General features: G+C 39.4%; 1 protein-coding gene across 1 annotated transcript in view; it reads left to right on the top strand.

Moving 5' to 3' along the window:
• LOC134535368 (transmembrane protease serine 9-like) overlaps window positions 1-18,537 on the top strand; it is a 38,449-nt gene extending 19,912 nt beyond the window's left edge. Inside the window, exons 8-14 of the mRNA XM_063374440.1 lie at window positions 6,831-6,948; window positions 7,904-7,982; window positions 10,122-10,275; window positions 11,928-12,097; window positions 12,216-12,314; window positions 15,046-15,188; window positions 17,906-18,537. Coding sequence (XP_063230510.1) covers window positions 6,831-6,948; window positions 7,904-7,982; window positions 10,122-10,275; window positions 11,928-12,097; window positions 12,216-12,314; window positions 15,046-15,188; window positions 17,906-18,079 — 937 coding nt within the window. The 3' untranslated portion in view covers window positions 18,080-18,537. The remainder of the gene's footprint in view (window positions 1-6,830; window positions 6,949-7,903; window positions 7,983-10,121; window positions 10,276-11,927; window positions 12,098-12,215; window positions 12,315-15,045; window positions 15,189-17,905) is intronic.
• The last annotated feature ends 299 nt before the right edge of the window (window positions 18,538-18,836 follow it).

Below are 18,836 nucleotides of genomic sequence, written 5' to 3'. Positions count from 1 at the left end.
AAAATATATATGTTGGTTTGATATTTATTTATTACATGGTGGAATGATAATGCTACAGTTACTACAAAAAATATTTTTGCAAAACTCCGTTCCCCCGGAGAAACCCCCGGAATGGCCACCGCATGGGGAGCCCAAGAAAGAAACGGGCTCCCCATTTGGAAGCCACCTGGAAGGTTTTTTTCTGTTCCACCCACCGTTTATTTGGTAGCTTGACTTGTTACAAGGGATTGTATTCCTACCAGAGAAAATGCCACCATTTTGTCTGGGCAATCCGCCTTGGAGGAGCCGGGGCGCGAACCCGGGTCCTACAAAAAGTCACAAGGCAGGAGCTCTACCCCAGAACCAGAGTGGTAAAGCGGACACTTGAAGCCTTCTTAACACTGACATGATGTTATTCCACGAGTTTACTGTAGTTTAGTGTGTCATTAACACGTGCAGTAGGTAACATCTAACCTCGGTAACGAAAAAATTTATGTGTTCTTATGTTGTTCGTTCAGTATGAATTAAGTAATTTCATTACAGTGAAATATAATGTTTTAACTAGTCTGGCAAATTTTTTGTTAAATTTCCTGCAAACAAACTTACAGTCCCGCTGTACAATAATTATATTGAATTATAGACTAGTAAAAAAATATTTAGGAGCTTGCAATGTCGATGGTAAAGTTATTTTGAAATAAATGTTAAATATTAAAAGAGTGTGTTTAGTTAAAATATTTTATTTATTTGGTTTTAAAGCCACAGAAAAGTTAAATTTTTTATATAACTTTTGGCTTTCTCATACGGGAAATTAAGTCTTAGCTTTGAATAAAAGAGGTGATTTTTTCTTCTTAATATTTTGATCCAAAAAAGGTCCCATGGCCCAAATAGCCCCACCTTACATATACATACATGTATATGCGGGAATATAATATTTTAGAAGAAAAAAACTTTATAAAGAGGGTGGAAGTTCGGGGGCCTTTCTAGGAAAATCTGAAAAGTATGATCCTAAAAATTAATAATAAATAAAATAATTGGTTGTCTGTAATATCGGTTTACGGACGATAGTTTAACGTGACAACGTCATAACGAAACATTGATGAAATGATTGCATACTTTTATGAATAAAATTGAATCATTTTTATTGAATTATCACTATTTTGTATGGATGCAAAGAAGGAGTGAAATGAAATCTACAATTTAATTTATAAATTTACTTTTATTTGCACTCATTAATTCAAATATATTTATTAATTTAACGAAGAGATTATTTTAACTATCACTTTTATACATGCTTGCTATTTAACTTCAAGATCATCGAGAATGTTTTACGCTTTTTCACAATCACACATTTAACGACGATGTTTGTACGTCGTGAAATTAAACGTAGAATTTAATAAAAATGCCCTTGCAGTTAATAAAATAAGTATTAGTAAGTTTAAGAAAGAATTTCGGCTTTAATCTCCAACGCAGACACTCGTGGTGCGCTGGGGCCGAGATTAAAATTCGTCGAGAATATTTTACGTTTTTATGTCTTCCAGTGCTCAAAATGATATGGAATTGTGGCCCCGGGCACGAAATTTTATTTATAGTTCATTAATAATAACACACCTCGCGATAACAAAGGAAAATATGTATTAACGAGTGCCTGGTTGCCGCGTAAGCGGGTAGATAGCGCGATTCGTTCGGTTCGCGTCCGTCACCGTAGATGACAGCACCGTAGGGGAATAATATTATTTAGTTTTTATAATACGATTTTATAACAAATACGTATCCCAAATACACAAAACTTATTTATAATGTGTTACAATATTTTTTAAAACATTGTGCAAAAGATCCCGGATGTAATTTGAATTATTATGTGCAACTGTAAAACACCATTGTTTGTAAAAAAAAACGTATTTGAAAAGTCAACATTACTTTTAAATAACCGTACCGATTGTGCTGAAAATCGGTGGACGATCGTTAAATTACATAATATTAATAATTCAAACGATAAAAACATGATTGAAAAGTCAAATCGGTGGTTGTTCCAATCGAGTGGAAGAGAGATGCGGCGCAAGCGTACAATGAGCATAACGGGACACATCGTAGTGGGACAATGTGCGGTACGGGACACTTTTTCGTGTGTGCAGCCGGCGTTCATCGATTTATTAGATGTTGTCACGTATATATAAACTGTCGTAATTTTTAAGGTGACGTTTTAAAATGTGCAGATAACTGTCACATATATAGTTTAAGTATTTTGTCAAAGCTTTTTTTAAAAATGCTTTTGTTATATTTGTGATTCCCCTAGAAGATATCTTGATAGTTTTCGCGTATTGCTGGTAAAAAAATGCTTTAGTTTGAGTTGATAAGTACGAGTTTCGGCGAGGTAGTGACAGATATCTTTTAAAGAACCCCTAATAAAAATTTAAAACAGAACAAGAAACCATAATGCTTTTTAAATATATTTTCTTGGTGATGTTCACGAACGAATAAAATGAAGAAAAATTGAGAATTTAGATTAGGTGTGGGAAGACAGATATTTTAATCGTTACCAAAACCAATCAAACAAACGTGTTGATTGAAATAAATGGTTGACAAGTAAAGAACTTCCAATACAGTACTCCATTAAAACTACAGAAAAACAAATATGTTACAGAAGAACACACAAATGTCCTTCCATATTTTTTCAATAATGACAAGAACCATTAAATTTTTTTAAAGAACAAATGTATTTCCATTATAAATGGAGACTGTGAAGCTTTAAATATTTGATGAATTTATCTTATCGTCAATTATCTATTTCCTAATACTAAATTTAAAAGAATGATTTTCACTATATTAAACTTGAAATGATGGACAACTGTATATGTATTTATAGAAGTACAATAATTTGAATTATATTGACCTATGACGTTTATAAAGCATAGTTTCTATCCATTGGAGCATCATTGGAGTAGTTACACATAATTATTTTTGGACTTGACAGTGAGTTGAGATATCGTCGAAAAATTGCTGACCGAAACAAAATATCAACCTTGTTACAGAAAGTGAACGTCTCAATAAGATAAGATAACATAAATTTAGCTTGTTATTGTTCGCTGTCATTGCATCACCAATGTGGAGATGTCCTTTCTTTTTTTTTTTTGCGGTCTTGGTTGGTGGTATAACTGTTGCCTTACCGATTTGGATATGTCCTTTCCTGTGTGTTGTATCCTTGGTAGGTGGAACAACTGTTGCATAACCGATATTCGTTAGAGGCTAACCCACACAAAGACTTGTTCAAACTCCGAAGTGGTAACAACGTTTATAGTTTCATTGTACGCTGTGACAACCTTAAAGCACACATGTTTTAATTTTACATAGTTTTCTAACCTTCCTGATTTGTGTTGGTAGGGTGGAATTTGTAACGCACCAAGTAAACTTCACGAAGACACACAATGTCTCACAGGTCTCTCTACTTGTCATTGCCTGGATAGGGATCAAAACTTATTACACCCGCGTACAGCGAGTTAAAGGTAAGCGACAGAAGCCATCGTATTTTCAGTTTTAGGATTGAAGGCGCATGATGTTGGATTTAATACAATTAATACAATTTCTTACTCTTTCTTTAATACAATTTATTGGTCATACGCCACTGCAGTTTTGCTTAGTTTTTCCTAGGAAAAATCCAAAAACGAAAATTAAGAATTAAAAATGAAAACATAAATTCACAGATAGCAAACCTAAATAAGCTTATGTCCAACCGATAAACCCAACTATGTACCTAAACAGTTATTACGGACAACCCAACGACGACAGCACAGACGAGCACATTAAAACTTAAATATCAGACAGAACAATAATTCCGTGGAAGGAATTTAGTCATGAAAAAAAAAAAATAACAACAGTACAGATGAACAAGAGAGTTTCAAAAATTACAGTAAATGCAGACAGACAACTAACACCTGGAAATTAGAGCAAATATATGAACACAACGATGAAGATAATCAGATATTATGGCTAACACAACGTTGATAACACCGAAGAACACAGTAAAACATGAAAACAACAGTTGCGACGTTTCGGGAACTGGCATATGTGCCCGTCAGCAGGCACAAACAGACCATTGCATGAATCATTTAAGGGGCCCGCCTCGTCAGGGGTGTATGTGTGTTAGTGAGGCGGGATGATAAGCGCGACGCTCGCTGGTGCTTCCAGCGCGGTATAACCTCTAAGCGCAAGTCTCTGAACTGGCGCGCATTCTTCTCGTCGTCACAGGATAACTGTAAAATTTGACCGGTGACCGTAACATTATATGGCGGAGAAATAAAGATAACGGTGTTATGCAAGCCCCTTAAGTGCTTTCAAGAATCTGTACTAATTGTTTTATGCATAAAAATTACTCTGAAAACACGCGTTTTAGGCATTTTAACGCTTCTAAAAATACAGTTTAAAAACTTAATCCGAAATTAAAAGTACTTTTTGGCCTTCAGTGAACTTTTAAATGCTATTCGTAAATAGGCCCCACTCGGATATCTTGAGTAGTTTTGAAATCGCGTTGTTTTTCCTGAAGCTCTGCATACCGTATGTGTGCCCAGGTAGGCGGGCCCCTTAAAGCACATGGTTTCGGAGTAAGTAGACATATCGCTGCTTCTTGCCGTCGGAATCATCAGGGGATGAAAATTTAGATTCGCAAGCATAAATATTTAACTCTGTAGTCAATTTAAAGGTAATTGAGATTTTTCTGACTGCAATATTCTGTTGCATTTTTTCAGTTGGTATCGGTGATGAATACGGCAAATTATGATTGACTGACAGGAGTTTGATCAGAGTTTCCCCAAACATCGCCGTTGGGAAGACAGCTGTGGATTATCCTGCTGTGGGTTGTTGTCAACTTATACGACGTGGAGTTGAAGTAACGACGCGTAACCCCAGCATGAAACCCGGGGAATGGATCTCTACTAAAACCCCGCTCGGGAAACGACCACGGGATTTATTAGCTTTGGACTCCAAAACACCACCGAATCGAACACCACTTAACACAAAATGATGAAATAATTTAAAACACTGTAGAAATTATAATAACACACCTACGTCTCTATTTTAAGTAAATACTTAATATTGGTATCGAGACAGCTTTATCTAATCTAACTTATTCAATAGAAAAATTACATACGTGCTAATCAGTCGTTTGGAAGATATACAGTAAAAAAGTTTTAACTAAAATTTGTACATAAAACTGTAATTTCAAAAGTTACTTCTTGACAACTTCAATAATTAACGTAGTTTATAAGAGACAGGTTATATTTTTTTGTGTGCTTAGCGAAAACAAATAGTTATAAACCCATAGATTGAAGCTGGAAAATTTTACTTGCGTGTGTTACGAACTGATTGATTTGATGCAGTGTTAAGATACCGGACTCGTGTTTGGAAATACCCAGGTTCAAATCCATGTCTGATAATACTGACTGGCGTTTTCCATGGTTTCACGTATAAACTTCAGGAAAAATCAATGTTTGTAACGTACTTTATAAATTTAGTTGTTTTTCTCTGTTTGTAAACTGAACTCGGGGTAAAAGAGACCAATAAATGTAATGTACGCGTTCTTTGTTTCATCCTCATGTATGGAAAATTGGTCCGATTCCGAGAGCTAGCAGTAAGCACTACCCCAATCGAAGACAGCAGACTTCTATTTAGAGTTCATCACAGACATGTGTTTCCTGTAGAGCCCAAATAATAAATTTGCAGTGTTAATTAAATATAGAATATGTAACAGAGATGAGGACGAAAACAGGAACGTTTATAGAAAACGACAAAACAAATGGTAATGCAATCATAACATGCTGGAAGAAACATTTTCACAACTAAACATGTGCAAATCCACTAAATAGTGTAGACAAAATCGTAAGTTTTAAAAGAGGAAAACAAATTGGTTGCAGCTACCCAGGATCATCAGTAAACATGATGAAGTTGATCAACATCGTATGACTAGACTGGATGATTGTTCGGCTCATCAGCCTGGAATGTCAAGTTGTTATGAGGTTGATTACCATCGGGTAACTAGAATACATAACAGTTTTTTTTTCAATCCAGGATTTTAAGTCATTATGAAGTTTATCACCATCGGGTGACTAGACTGGAAAATGATTTGGCTTTTCAGTCTGGGATTTTAAATAATTATAAGGTTAAACACCATAGATGACTAAACTGGATGATTATTTGGCTTTTCAGTACGGGATGTCACGTCTGTATGAAATTAATCACAATCGAGTGACTAGACTGGATGATGATTTTGCTCCTCAGTCTGAGATATCAAGTAAATATGAGCTAGATCACCATTGGGTGATTATAACAGATGATGTTTTGGATATCCATCCATCTTCTTGGGAGAGAATGGCCCTGATTTAGAATATCGTACTCGGAAGGCTAATTGCACAATGGTTCACCGTCACCATCCTCGGTGTAAAGACAAATGGTCAACAACCATACACATTCCTGTGAAACATGGGAACAACCAAGAAGTGCTCAACTTGGCCGGGACTTGATGGGACTAAAAACTGAATTTCAACTGACAAACCCATGGTTTGTGTTTTTTGTTAAATGAAAAATACATAGCTCCGGCCACCTATTTCCAGTTCATCCTCAACGATTTAATTAAAGCAATAAAATAACTTCTTTATTGTAATTATATTTGTAAACCTTCTTGCTTTGACAATATTTTAGTAACATAAGGTGTCTGTTCGTCTGAAGGAATCTACCATAAGACACATTATACTTTGGGAAGCTATGAAGAGGTCTCGTGCCGCTTGCGCGATTATTCTCCGGTGGCGCCGAGATTTTTCGATAGCGGACTCGTGATACTTGTTTCTCACGGCGGCCGATATAAGCCATCCACGCGGCGAGTCAGTAACGGTTCTTGTTTCTCCGTCAGGCGGTCGAGAGCCGACAGACGCCATGGACACTTTCTTCCTGATGACCCTCGTGGCCAGTGTTGCGGCTCTTCCGGTGAGTTTGTGAACACCGTTGGAACATTTTCAAATGCCATTTGGCCGCGTGAAACTTTTGGGCAGTAATAGCTCTCGAAACAATAAATTCATTGTTTCCCAACTTTATAGAATTTGTTTGTAACGTTGCCGCTATGCACGCATTTGAAGCCGCCGGTAGCTATAAGTAGTACTTACCACTTGCTTGATGTTAGTAATCTAAGAGTTTTTTTCCCCACTAAAATATTTAGTCAGAGATCACAGTATAGTCGGTGTTACGTAACTTTTCTCAAATCTGACAGTAGTGTAAGTAGTAGAAACGAACAACAGTTTATATATTACAAGAGTGGCAGTTGGGAAATATGTACCACTGGTACTACTTCTGAAAACTGTCAAATCCGAGTCATTGTTACGTTACTCATACTATACAAAATTTGTGTATGATTCTTAATGGCTCCATATTCAGAACTTAATAAGTTTATTTGCCATGTACTCATAAGTCAAAATTTTTGCTGTAATAGAACACCACTGTATAGATGCAAGTAGGCGCTTTTTTCAGATGCTGATGATGATATATTAATTTTTTTTATAGCGAATGCTTTTTTTTGTCTAAGAAATTTTCTTCCCGTTAAAAATTTAATACCGCGAGTTAGTGAAGTTTTCATGAATATGAATTGTTCAGTATGAAAATATTTTGGATGTGAATATTTCTTGACGGTGTTGGAGATTATTCCTATCTCATTAGTATCGAATGCGTTTTGTTTGCACATTTTCCATGAATATTTAAATTTTTTAAAATTTTTCTATAATCATCCCCAATTAACTGGCATGAAATTCCCTGGACGGTTAAAAAAATTCGCTTATCTCTGTTTTCGTGATTATCGCATGCTGAGGCAACCGCAAGAGCTTATTATAGTATTTTCAATTATTCTGTGAAAACTTACAAGTTGTAAATAAGAATTTTCTTTTCACCGCAGGCCGAACGAGACCTCAGCAAGATCATCCCCAGGAATATCGAAAAATCAGAAATCAACAAACTACTCGGAACGCTGCCAAGTAAGTGATAAAAAAAATTATGAAAAAAAAAAAATTATCCATGGCAGTATAACTTAATGCTAATGATGTGAATGTTTTATTTATAATCTGGAATGGAATTCCAGCCATTAGCTTTGAGGCTGCTTACCGGCTAGCAAATATCGCTGGACAGGAAATTTTCACCCACCTTTTACCATTAGCTGAGGATGAGAAAACCATTTTTTTATAGACCAATGCCAACTATGCCAGTTGGAACCCAACCCACGACCAAACGATAGTGCGAATTATGCATAGTATTGCTAGTACAAACACACTGGACTATGTGTGTGCATCGGAAGTGATATAACGGAAATCCTATACTAATCATCGACCCAGAGTCAGATGGCCGAATAATGTGCGTTCATGCATCTTCTTAAGGTTATTTTTTGTTGTTGTAAAAGTTAGGTATGGTGTATAGTTGAATTTTTCAGTAAACTCGTTATTTATTTATTTATTTGTTAATTTAACCCTCATGATAATCGTAATTAGGAATAAACGTTGGTTAGGTTAGGTAAGTGACATTACAATATCGTGAAATGCGTGAAATCTTGCAAAATGATTTCTTAAAAAATCTAACGGCGAAGCTAGTGGCGAAACTCGGATGTGTTCTGGACTGATCGGGGGTTAGTGAATCGTAAGTTACCCAGCAAAGGACTGGAATCAGGGAGGAGTTGAAATATTTGTCCCTGTCCCCACCATCCCGATAAACGTTTCCTGTGGGTTTCGGGAAGTCACTCCTCGAAAAAACCGACGGGATGATGACAAACCGCAGGCCGCGCGAGGAGAGACACCCAGTTGTCCAACGAAGAGGCCAGATCGCTCACCTCTCGCCAAAAGGCTCGGCTGGGGGTATGGAGACAGTGACGGATGTTTTTGAAGTTATACTTCTAATGCGACTTCCAACAAGGTTGCGTTAAACGTTTAACGCTACCATGGAGAATAACGCTACCATGGAGAATTATTTGCATCCAATTTAAAACTATTTTTTTAATGATGCCAAAGAAGTATAACTTCTCACGCGCGTACCTAAGTACACGCACCCATTTTTTTTAAATGTGTAACATCTTAGCTCCCGGTGTACGGAGTTTGGAAAGAGCAATTTCCTGAACGGAACGGAAGTCGCATGTGACGGAAATAAGTTACCTACCACCGCGCTCCCATCTGTGGTAAATGGGGCGGACCAAAGTTCACAAAGCCAAAGTGAAACATCTTTAGTAATAACGGTTTGGAATAATTTTTGACACGGTAGGAAGTATTTCAGTAAAATTCCTTTTCGGAAATTAGGTCCGTCCAAAGCCATGGTTGAGTGTTATTTTTTCAAGTCTTTTTTTTCGATTTTATCGAAACAGTTTCATTGTATTGGTTTAAAATTTCGCTCTGCAAATGGAATGATTCAATAGTCAAAGTAGCTGCTCTGGCAATGCATTTTAGCGGCGTGTGACTTGCCCCTGTAAATGTGTTTGAAAACACAATTTGCATAATATTTATCACGCTTGAAATTATTTCAAATAATTCTAAGTTAAATTTCGTTCCGAGGTTCGTATTCAAAGTCTATTTACGAAATGAGAACACGTGAATTTTCTCACCACCGAGGAAAAATGTTACACATCTCTGGCTAGTACAAGGATTTTTTTTCTACTGAATTACTGCCCATCCTGTTAATATTTATTTAACAGTTATTACTAGGGGCAGGCGTTTTTCGCGAAAAGATCTGAACGCTTAATAGACTGCAACAAGGTATACCCGAACCTGTGGTTTCTTCCTTGTGATTGGCGGCCGTCTGCGAGAGAAGTCGTTGCCTTATTTGACCTAGCCACTCAGGACGCGTTTACTTTCGCACTGAATCACTGTGATTGGCGTTGTTACAATCGATATGTATCTGGGAGAAACCCACCCAATCACGAAACACAGACGATGCTGCAGTGTTTTACCTTTCAGCTAGTCTCGAAATATTTTCCGCGAAATCTGCATGCCCCTAGTTATTACCATCAAGTTTTCCGTCCCGCGCCTGCTTCCGTTCCCGTTCACGGATTAGCTCCCCCCACCAAATTCCCGCGCGAGAGCTGAGATGTTGAGATGTCAGCCCGTCGAGAACCCGCCGATGCGTGGGTGGTTTTCCAGAGTCCGGCATCGTCGGGGGAGAGATAGCCACCCCGCACTCGTTCCCGTACATGGCCTTCGTGGACATGACGGAGCAGCCGGCGGGAACGGCCCAGTGCGGCGGGACCATCATCGACAGCGAGTGGATCCTCACCGCCGCCCACTGCCTCGACGGGTGAGCACACAAGAGTCTAGCGGCAGCACCGCTACTTCCTGCAACCGACTGCAAATGCCGAGCCTTTCCGAAGTTGGCCGATCGGGAGCGCCTATCCCCTGGATGTTTTTTTTTACGCGTGCGTTTTTTCTCTCCAGTATATAAAAAAGCCACACAGACTGTTTAGTGGATGGTTGGTTATATTAGGTAAGTATAGCTACATTAAAAAAAAAATACTGTAAAATCATTTTATGGTTGCTTAGCACGTAACTTTTTAATATGTAGCTATCCAGCGCTAGGAAACCGTTTACATGATTTCACAGTACCTATCTTTAATGTAGCTTTCCTAACCAAATCAACCGTCCACAATGTTTTAAAGTATTTATAATGTAGCTAACCTAACCTAATTGACCACTAGTTATCATGTCCTTACCTGAAAATTACAAGTTGCGTAAAATTGCAAGGGAATATGGGGCGTCCCGAGAATATCTGTGGAAGACAAAGACTTCCTAGATTTTATACGGTATGAAAAATATACAAATCCACGAAGTACGTTTCTTCAATAATTAGGGTATTTTCCTCTAAAAACAATTACAAATAAATACCGTTGCCTTGTTTATGGTCTTTCCTTTTAACAACACCTCCATATTTATTTACAATGAACAAAAAAACAACCGAAAATGCACGATCGGACGTTTTGCTCTCTCGTCAGTGAAAAGAAGGCTTCCCGTTGCGGAATCGCGCCGCCGGCCCCGGAACGAGCGTGAGCGGTGCGGCATTTGCAGCCAGTTGCAGGAAGTAGCGGTGCTGCCACTAGACTATTGTGGTGAACACCGCACCGCCCGGCTCGCAGTGTTCGCATCTCAGGAGTCGCCGGCCGCGCCGAGCTCTGTCGGCTCTGTTCGGCGACGTCGCCACGTGTTCGGTTACTCGGCTCATTATTTTTTTGACGTGACAACGGTCTAATAAATCGATGAACGCCGGCTGCACGCACGAAAAAAAAAGTGTCCCGTTACGCTTATTGTACGTTTGCGCCGCATCTATCTCTCTCTTCCACTCGATTGGAACAACCGTCGATTTGCCTTTTTTTCGAGGCACATTTAAACCTTGAAACACTCCCATTCGTTTCCTACTTGTTCCTATCATCGTCCTATCCTTAACAGAGTAACACAGATTGGATTAAGTTAAATAGCAAACATGTATAAAAGATATAGTTAAAATAATCTCTTCGTTAAAGTAATAAACATATCTGAATTAACGAGTGCAAATAAAAGTAAATTTATCAATTAAATTGTAGAATTAATTTCACTCCTTCTTTGTATCCATACAAAATAGTGATAATTCAATAAAAAATTATTCAGTTTTATTCATGAAAGTATGCAATCATTTCATCAATGTTTTGTTACGACGTAGTCACGTTAAACTATCGTCCGTAAACCGACTTTACAGACAACCAAATTTTTTTTCTCTCGCGCGGAATTGTGCCGTGCTTTTGCGTTTGCTTTACACGAAGGTTCAAGGAGATTCTAATTCATGCTCGGTAACCATTCCTCAGGCGTGATCGAGCGCCGTGTTTCGGGCGTGTAACCAATTATTGGCGATGTGACTTCACCTACGCGTCACGGCATGCCGTCTCCCTTGCGATTTCCGACTGCATGCCTCTGCCTGCGCAGGACCGTGTACCCGGCAGAGGTCACCGTGGGGTCGTACGACACCTACGACGAGGCAAGTCCAGCGGTGACGATCACCAGCTTCGACCTCTTCCAGCACCCCGGCTGGAACAGGACGACCAGGGAGAACGACGTCGGACTCATCAAGCTGGTGGAGAAAATCAAGTTCAACGGTTGGTGCGCCTGTCTGTCCCCGTCGCCAGGGACGTTTCCCCGTGTACCGCGACAACCCAGGTTTTTTTGACGATGCTGCTGCTGCTGCTGATGATGATGTTTCTTTTCGCATTCCAGCGTTCGTGCAGCCCATCAGGCTTCCAGCGAGGTCCCAGCAAGAGGAAAACTACGTTGGTCTTCAAGCCACTATCGTCGGATGGGGAAGAACCTCCGACAGTAAGAGAACACTGACTTGCATGATGTAGCACAAACACGTATGAGAGAGTCAAGCTTGATGCATATACAAGGCAGAGAGGCTTCCTGATTGGCCACACAATCCTCCAATCAGGGCCTATCTCAGCGGGACCAATCACAGCCTTCGATCGGCCTCCTACATATATGTACGCTTAACCGATCTAACTGGCGGGGGGAGGGAGGTGTTTCCTTTTCCTCCCCCAGCCGTACACTAATACGTAGGGCCATGCATTTTTCGCGAAAAGATCTGAACTCCAGTTAGACTGCAACTAGCTATACCCGACACCAGCTGTTCCTTCCTTGTGATTGGTGGCCGTCTGTTAGAGAATTCGTTGCCTTATTTGACCGAGCCAATCAGGTCGCGTTTGCTTCCACACAGAATTACTGTGATTGGTGTCTAGCAGTGGACATGCATCTGAAAGAAGCTCACCCAATCACGAAACACAGTCGATGCTACAGTGTTTCAACTACCAGCTACTCTCGGAATCTTTTCGCGAAAAATACATGGCCCTACTAATACGTAATTATTATTGGCAATACACTACAAACTACACCGTAAGGAAAACATCGAGCCCGCGCGCCGAATAATCCCACACCACATGCGCCGAGCCCGTTGATCCAAGTGATTATACACAATTGTGGGGTGCATCCCGAAATACAGTGCGCAGAGCGAGTTATAGAAACTTAGGTTTCTGTTCTCACACACACTGTATGCCCCGAATGGCAGGCTTCAGTTGTTGATTGTTCTTGTCGACGGCTGCAACAAGACACTTCGAAACGTCAGGTACACCATCAACTACAAAGACGTGGTATCAACCCATAGAAGCCAAAATGCAGTTACCAAACCTAAATGGAATAAAGTTTTCGTCCTACTGATTAGAAAATAGTATTTTCAATGTTAACTTAGATCAGTGTGCGCTAAATTATATTTTAATTCTAAAAGGTTTATTTCTGAAGGGGGTTGGCAGAGTAGACAGATTATTCGCTATCCACCAAGACATTCCGGGCTCGACTCCCGGCGCTGTTGAACACAAATTTTTCATAAGTTTAAATTGTGATGAACGTTGACGTCAGCTGGTAGTTTTTTTTCGCATGACTACTCTCGTTTAACGGTTCAAACGTCTCTAATCCATTTGCCAAAGATACGTTAAATCAAAATTCATGTAGTCAACTTAAGCATTTAAAATATTTAAAATTTTCAGAGAATTCCTGGAATATTATTTTTAATTCAAATATTATAACTGAATACACTCGAAAAAACGATAAAACTGGCGATTAAAAAAAAACACTATTTCTACGTCTAAATTTGTACAGGAATCGGATCGATAGCTTGTTTAAAAATTTCGGAGCCCAATTAGCGAGACGGTTAGAAAGTGGAAACTTAATCGTAAACTCTGAATTATGAATTCGTAAATTTTTCTCGGGGAAGCTTAGAAATTAGTTACCCCCTCTTTCCCTTCCAATTAACACCTTCAGGGTCGGTTCAGATTGAAACCAAAGTACGACGCTCGCTCAAATGAACGCCAGTTTGCGAGAGTTAACATGTTTCACGATTTCAGATTGTTTTAAATGTCACTGACCTAACCAAAAAAACTTTAATTTCAGTTACAATAATTTAGACGTGAGAATACCCAATCTCACGAAGTGAAAAACAATGTGAGCGAGTGCTTCAGCACTCGCCAGATATGTGTCACATCTAAACTCGGTAACGAGAAAATTAGTGTTCTAATGTTGCCAATACACTTACAATACGAAATTAGGACACGAAATTTAACGTATAATTAATTTAAATAATGCCAAGCGTGATCAATATAAGAAAATTTTTTATTTCCAAGTACATTTCTTGATGCGAACCGCACGTTGTTTGCCCACCCGCCGCTAGAATTCGTTGCCGGAGCAGCTACGTGGACTATCAAATAATTCGATTTGCTGAGCGAAATTTTAAACTATTTATTGAAACGGCTGCGATGAAAGCGAAAAAAAAAAAAAAAAAAAAAAACTTGCAAAAATTACCAAACCCCGGTTTTGGGCCTGATTTTCGACAGAGAATTTTATTAAAAACACTGCCCATCTTGTTAAAATGCATTAAAAAGTTAGTACTATAAAGTTTCCCTTTTGGCTTTGTGAACTTGGGTTCGCGCCCTCCGCCACAGGTGGCAGCTCCGTGGTTACACATATCCGTTCCATGCAAATTCCGCTCCATTCATGAAATTACTCCAACCAAATTCCGTATAGCGAGAGCTAAGATGTTACTAGAGACCGGAAAAATTCGTGGATTCATTTCGTGATAGGCTGAAATTCAAACGTGTGTATAATTCTGCTGGTTCTGCTATTGGCTCGCGGTTTAACTGGAGCTCTCTGGGCCAATGAGGGCCTATCGAACAAAGAATCACGTCGAATCACAAGATACCCAGTGGAGACGACTCACAATTTAGTAACCAATGAACACGCGTGTTTACTTGAGAAGTGCAGATGATAATGGAAGGCTATCCAGAAGGTCGTTGAATCCGCGAATTTTCCCGGTCCCTAGATGTCACACATCAGTAACGGACGAATTTCGCATGGATTTGTTTATGTGAGAGACCTAACATAACCTATAATTTATTTTTGACGACGACAAAAATAAAAATAAAGCGAAGATGCGTGGAACGTGGAGTGTTCGGGCGTCGGACCCGGGTTCGGTGAATCTCAGGTGTCTCCCCGTGTGTTGCAGGCTCTTCGCTGCTGAGCGAGGAACTGCGCTACGTGAACGTGCCCGTCATCTCGAACCTGAACTGCAGCGCCCAGTTCGGCGACGTGAACGTCACTGACTCGCAGATCTGCACGTCCGGTGCCGGCGGCAGGAACCCCTGCAACGTGAGCTCACAGTCGCTTTTTTTCCCCTTCCTAACCTAACTGAAACTAAGAGTGTGCGGGAGTGGTCTAGGTCAGGGCCCCCACATGGCCGGTGCTACCGTTTCTATGGCAACGGGGCACCTTGGGTCTAGGGGGCATGCGAAGGAAAGAAGAAAAACTTAAATAAAAAAAAGTAGACAATTTTAAATAAATCATAGAAAACAATTAAACAGTACCTAAGGCCTAAATTTAGTTACCGATGAAATATTACACCAGAGTAATATTATTCGGAATATGCTGTGCGTACAGAAAGTGTCTGAATATACAACTGTGAGTAACAAAACCACCACCAATTGACGTGACACCATGTTGACAGTGCAAAACACTTAAACTCATTTATTTGCCATCATTCAAAATAAATTTACGTTGACAATCGAAACACTGACTTAAAACTAGTTTTAATGTGTTTTAAAAATAATTGTGAAAAAGTTAAAAATAAATTGAACTAAAACAATGTACATATAGAAAAAACAAACATTTTTTTTAATCTGTTAGAAAAAAAGGGGGGGGGGGGAGCATCATGACTTCTAGCAACGGGGTCCACAGAATGATGTGGGGGACCTGGTCTAGGTAGGGTAGACTCTAAGTGCGTCTCAGGCCGAAGCCTATGCGCTCTAATCACGCAGGGTGTTAGCCATGCGGGAGAGGAAGAATGCATTTTGTGCTAGGGAGGGGATTGGCCGGCCACGGTAGCAGTTTGCGCCATGGCTGACTCCCCTCTCCGACTATGCTAGACTTAAACTAGATAAGTTGGGCACAGGTAAAAACTGCATGGGCACAGGTAAAAACTGCATGGGCACAGGGAAAACCCTGGGCTTTTTTCATGCGGGGTGCAAAAGTCATGCATTAAGCGAGCGGGTTGGTTACGGGAAACAGAAGGGTGGATCTGGAAGAAGAGTTGGACAGTAGAAAAGAGTCTACCACGCGGGACTTGCTGTCCGCATTGGTTTGGATGGCACTGGTTATTTTGGGGGTGACTTATGTCGTTTCCCGCTGGGCAGCCAGCCAGCCCATAACAGTCGTTGACGCCGATTTAAATAAATAAATAAATAAATAAATAAACAGGAGCATAGATTGTAATTGGAACTGAGGTATTATTTTGTAAAAGTACACACCCGTGTTTTCTGTACCGTTACCAGAAGTAATAATTATATTATGAAAAACATTTTTTTGTATTAATATAGAACTTCTGTAAGGGCTCATACCATGCGGCCAGTGGACTGGGGAAGTTCCACCGACTGCCGATAGATGGTACTCAATGTTAAATTCGATCCATTTAAAATGGTTCGAAGCACGCAGGAGTGTGGTCGGCCCCACGTGGGTTCTCCGCCTGTTATGTTAGGACTGGGTTCTCCACCTGTTATGTTAGGACTGACTACCTGTGTTCGATGGACATGCCCAGCCTAGCAGGTTTTTCACGGTTGCGTCTAAGAAAAACATGAGATGTTGAATTGCAAGCTGAAATACTAAACGGTGTTACCAAAACACTTAGAGCACACAATTATGTATATATATATATATTTTTTTTTTCGTAGCTCATAGCTCTAAGTGAACAATGTGTAGAGCAAATTTTAATTTTATCACCTTTAATTGTTCAAGTTAACTCCTGTAAACTCCTATGAGTGATTATGCGGAGCGCCGAAACCCAGATCTCAGGCTTAACTTACTAGCGCCTTAAACTTTAAACCATTTTGCACACTTATAAAACATACGTGCGTAACCTTACGCAAATTAAATGGGTCTTTTTAGGTATGGACTGTAAAATACATTGTATAATTTTTGCAGTTCCTTGGTAGTTGTAAATTTACTGTGGCAAATATTTTCCACTTTCATGATGAAGTATGTGTGTAAATACAAGTACAATTTTCTAACAAAAAAAACAGGACACTGATTAATTTAACATCTTTTTTTTGTGTAATTTTATCTATGCATAAAAAATGTGTGACTTAAAACGTCAGTATTTGTAATAACATATGTACATTCGTGTTTTTTTTTTTTTTTACCGAAACCTTTAGCGCAATTTGGTTTTCAAGAATCAATTTTGTGAAATTACGCCAACTGTGTTAGTTTAAAAAAAAATCCCATGGCAAAACTGTGAATCGTAACTGAAGTAGTTCACCGCGAGATCGGTAGGGTGCTACATGCCGATGCGCTAGCGTGCAGGGACGTCGGAACATTGGGGGCAGCAGGGGCGAGTCGCCCCCGTGCTGTTATACATGGGGGGGGGGGGGGCGAGAGTAGTATCTCGCCCCCCTCCTTTTCCCAGAATAAATGTTTGGTCCTAGTAGTATTATTCTCAACCAGTATTTACAAACGTTGCATTGGTGATCACATTGATTAGAAAATCAAATTTATGATTGTCAATATACATGTAAAATGATTGCAAATTCCTAGATGGTATTTTATTTAAATTGTACTACATCTACTGTCAGAGTAGTATTTAATACATACTACGTCATCAAATTCTTGGAATGGTATATTTAATATTTTTTTTCGGAAACTCATTAAATAGCACAATTTTGCATCTAAAATTACAAAAAAATTTCCGGGGGAGCCCCCGCTCTAGGATTGAGGTAAGTGTGATGCATCTTTTCGCCCCCCCCCCCTTTCCCTTCATGAAAACGTTCCGACGTCCCTGCTAGCGTGTGTTACCGGACACGCGCTCTGCGCTGTTCCAGGGAGACAGCGGCGGTCCCCTGGTGGTTCGGGAAGCCGACGGAAACGCCACGGAGATCGGCATCGTGTCTTTCGGCGAGTCCTTCTGCGCTACCGGCTACCCGGCCGTCTTCACCAAAATCAGCAGACACTTGGACTGGATATCTCGCACCAGCGGCATCAAGATCAGAGAATAGCAGAATGTTCCTCCGTTCAAATTCTGAACTAATAAGATTTATTTTCTTCCAGAAAATAAATATATATATTTTTTTCATAAACAATTCTTTGGAAGTAGTTTAATAAGATATATATTTGTACATAAATATACAAAGATAACAGTTTGAATCCCACAGTACACTGATTTGAGCAAACAACTTGTCTGAACAAGAAAGTATTGGATTTACAGCGTATATGAAATTATAATGTATTAGGGCCTACTGGTGAAATTACAAGAAGATAATTAAAAAAAAATATTTTTTTTGAACAATTCTCATATAAATGTAAAACAATTTTTTTACAGTTACTGCTTGCATTATCGAATGTGTTTAAATGTTACGTGTATTGTAAATAGAATTGTGTTGCGCAAAATAAAGAATTCGTAAATGAGCAGTGGTCATTTGGTTTGCCGGCCAGTGAAAAGTGACCGACCAATCAATGATTTAAATTTTTTTGTGGTTTTGACCTTTGATTTTAAGCGCAGGCTGTGTATACTTTAATTTATTACACTAAACGACTCATCAACAGCGAAGTAATTCAAGAAGGCAAGACTAGGGATTATGAGGAAGGAATCAGCCTGCAGTAAAATAACTGTCCAAGCATTTTTCCTGGAGTTATTTCGGGAAGTGAAGGAAAACTGGAATCAGGGTTACCACATGGGAATTCGAACCCGGGTACTCTAGACGATGAGTTCAATGTCTTACTACTACGCAATCTCGTTCCGTTTGTGTAGTCAAT

This window comes from Bacillus rossius, chromosome 8 (assembly GCF_032445375.1).
Source record: "Bacillus rossius redtenbacheri isolate Brsri chromosome 8, Brsri_v3, whole genome shotgun sequence".
Taxonomy (NCBI): Eukaryota; Metazoa; Arthropoda; class Insecta; order Phasmatodea; family Bacillidae; genus Bacillus; species Bacillus rossius.
Note: the sequence above shows the minus strand (reverse complement) of the source record. Positions and strands in the feature narration are given on the sequence as shown.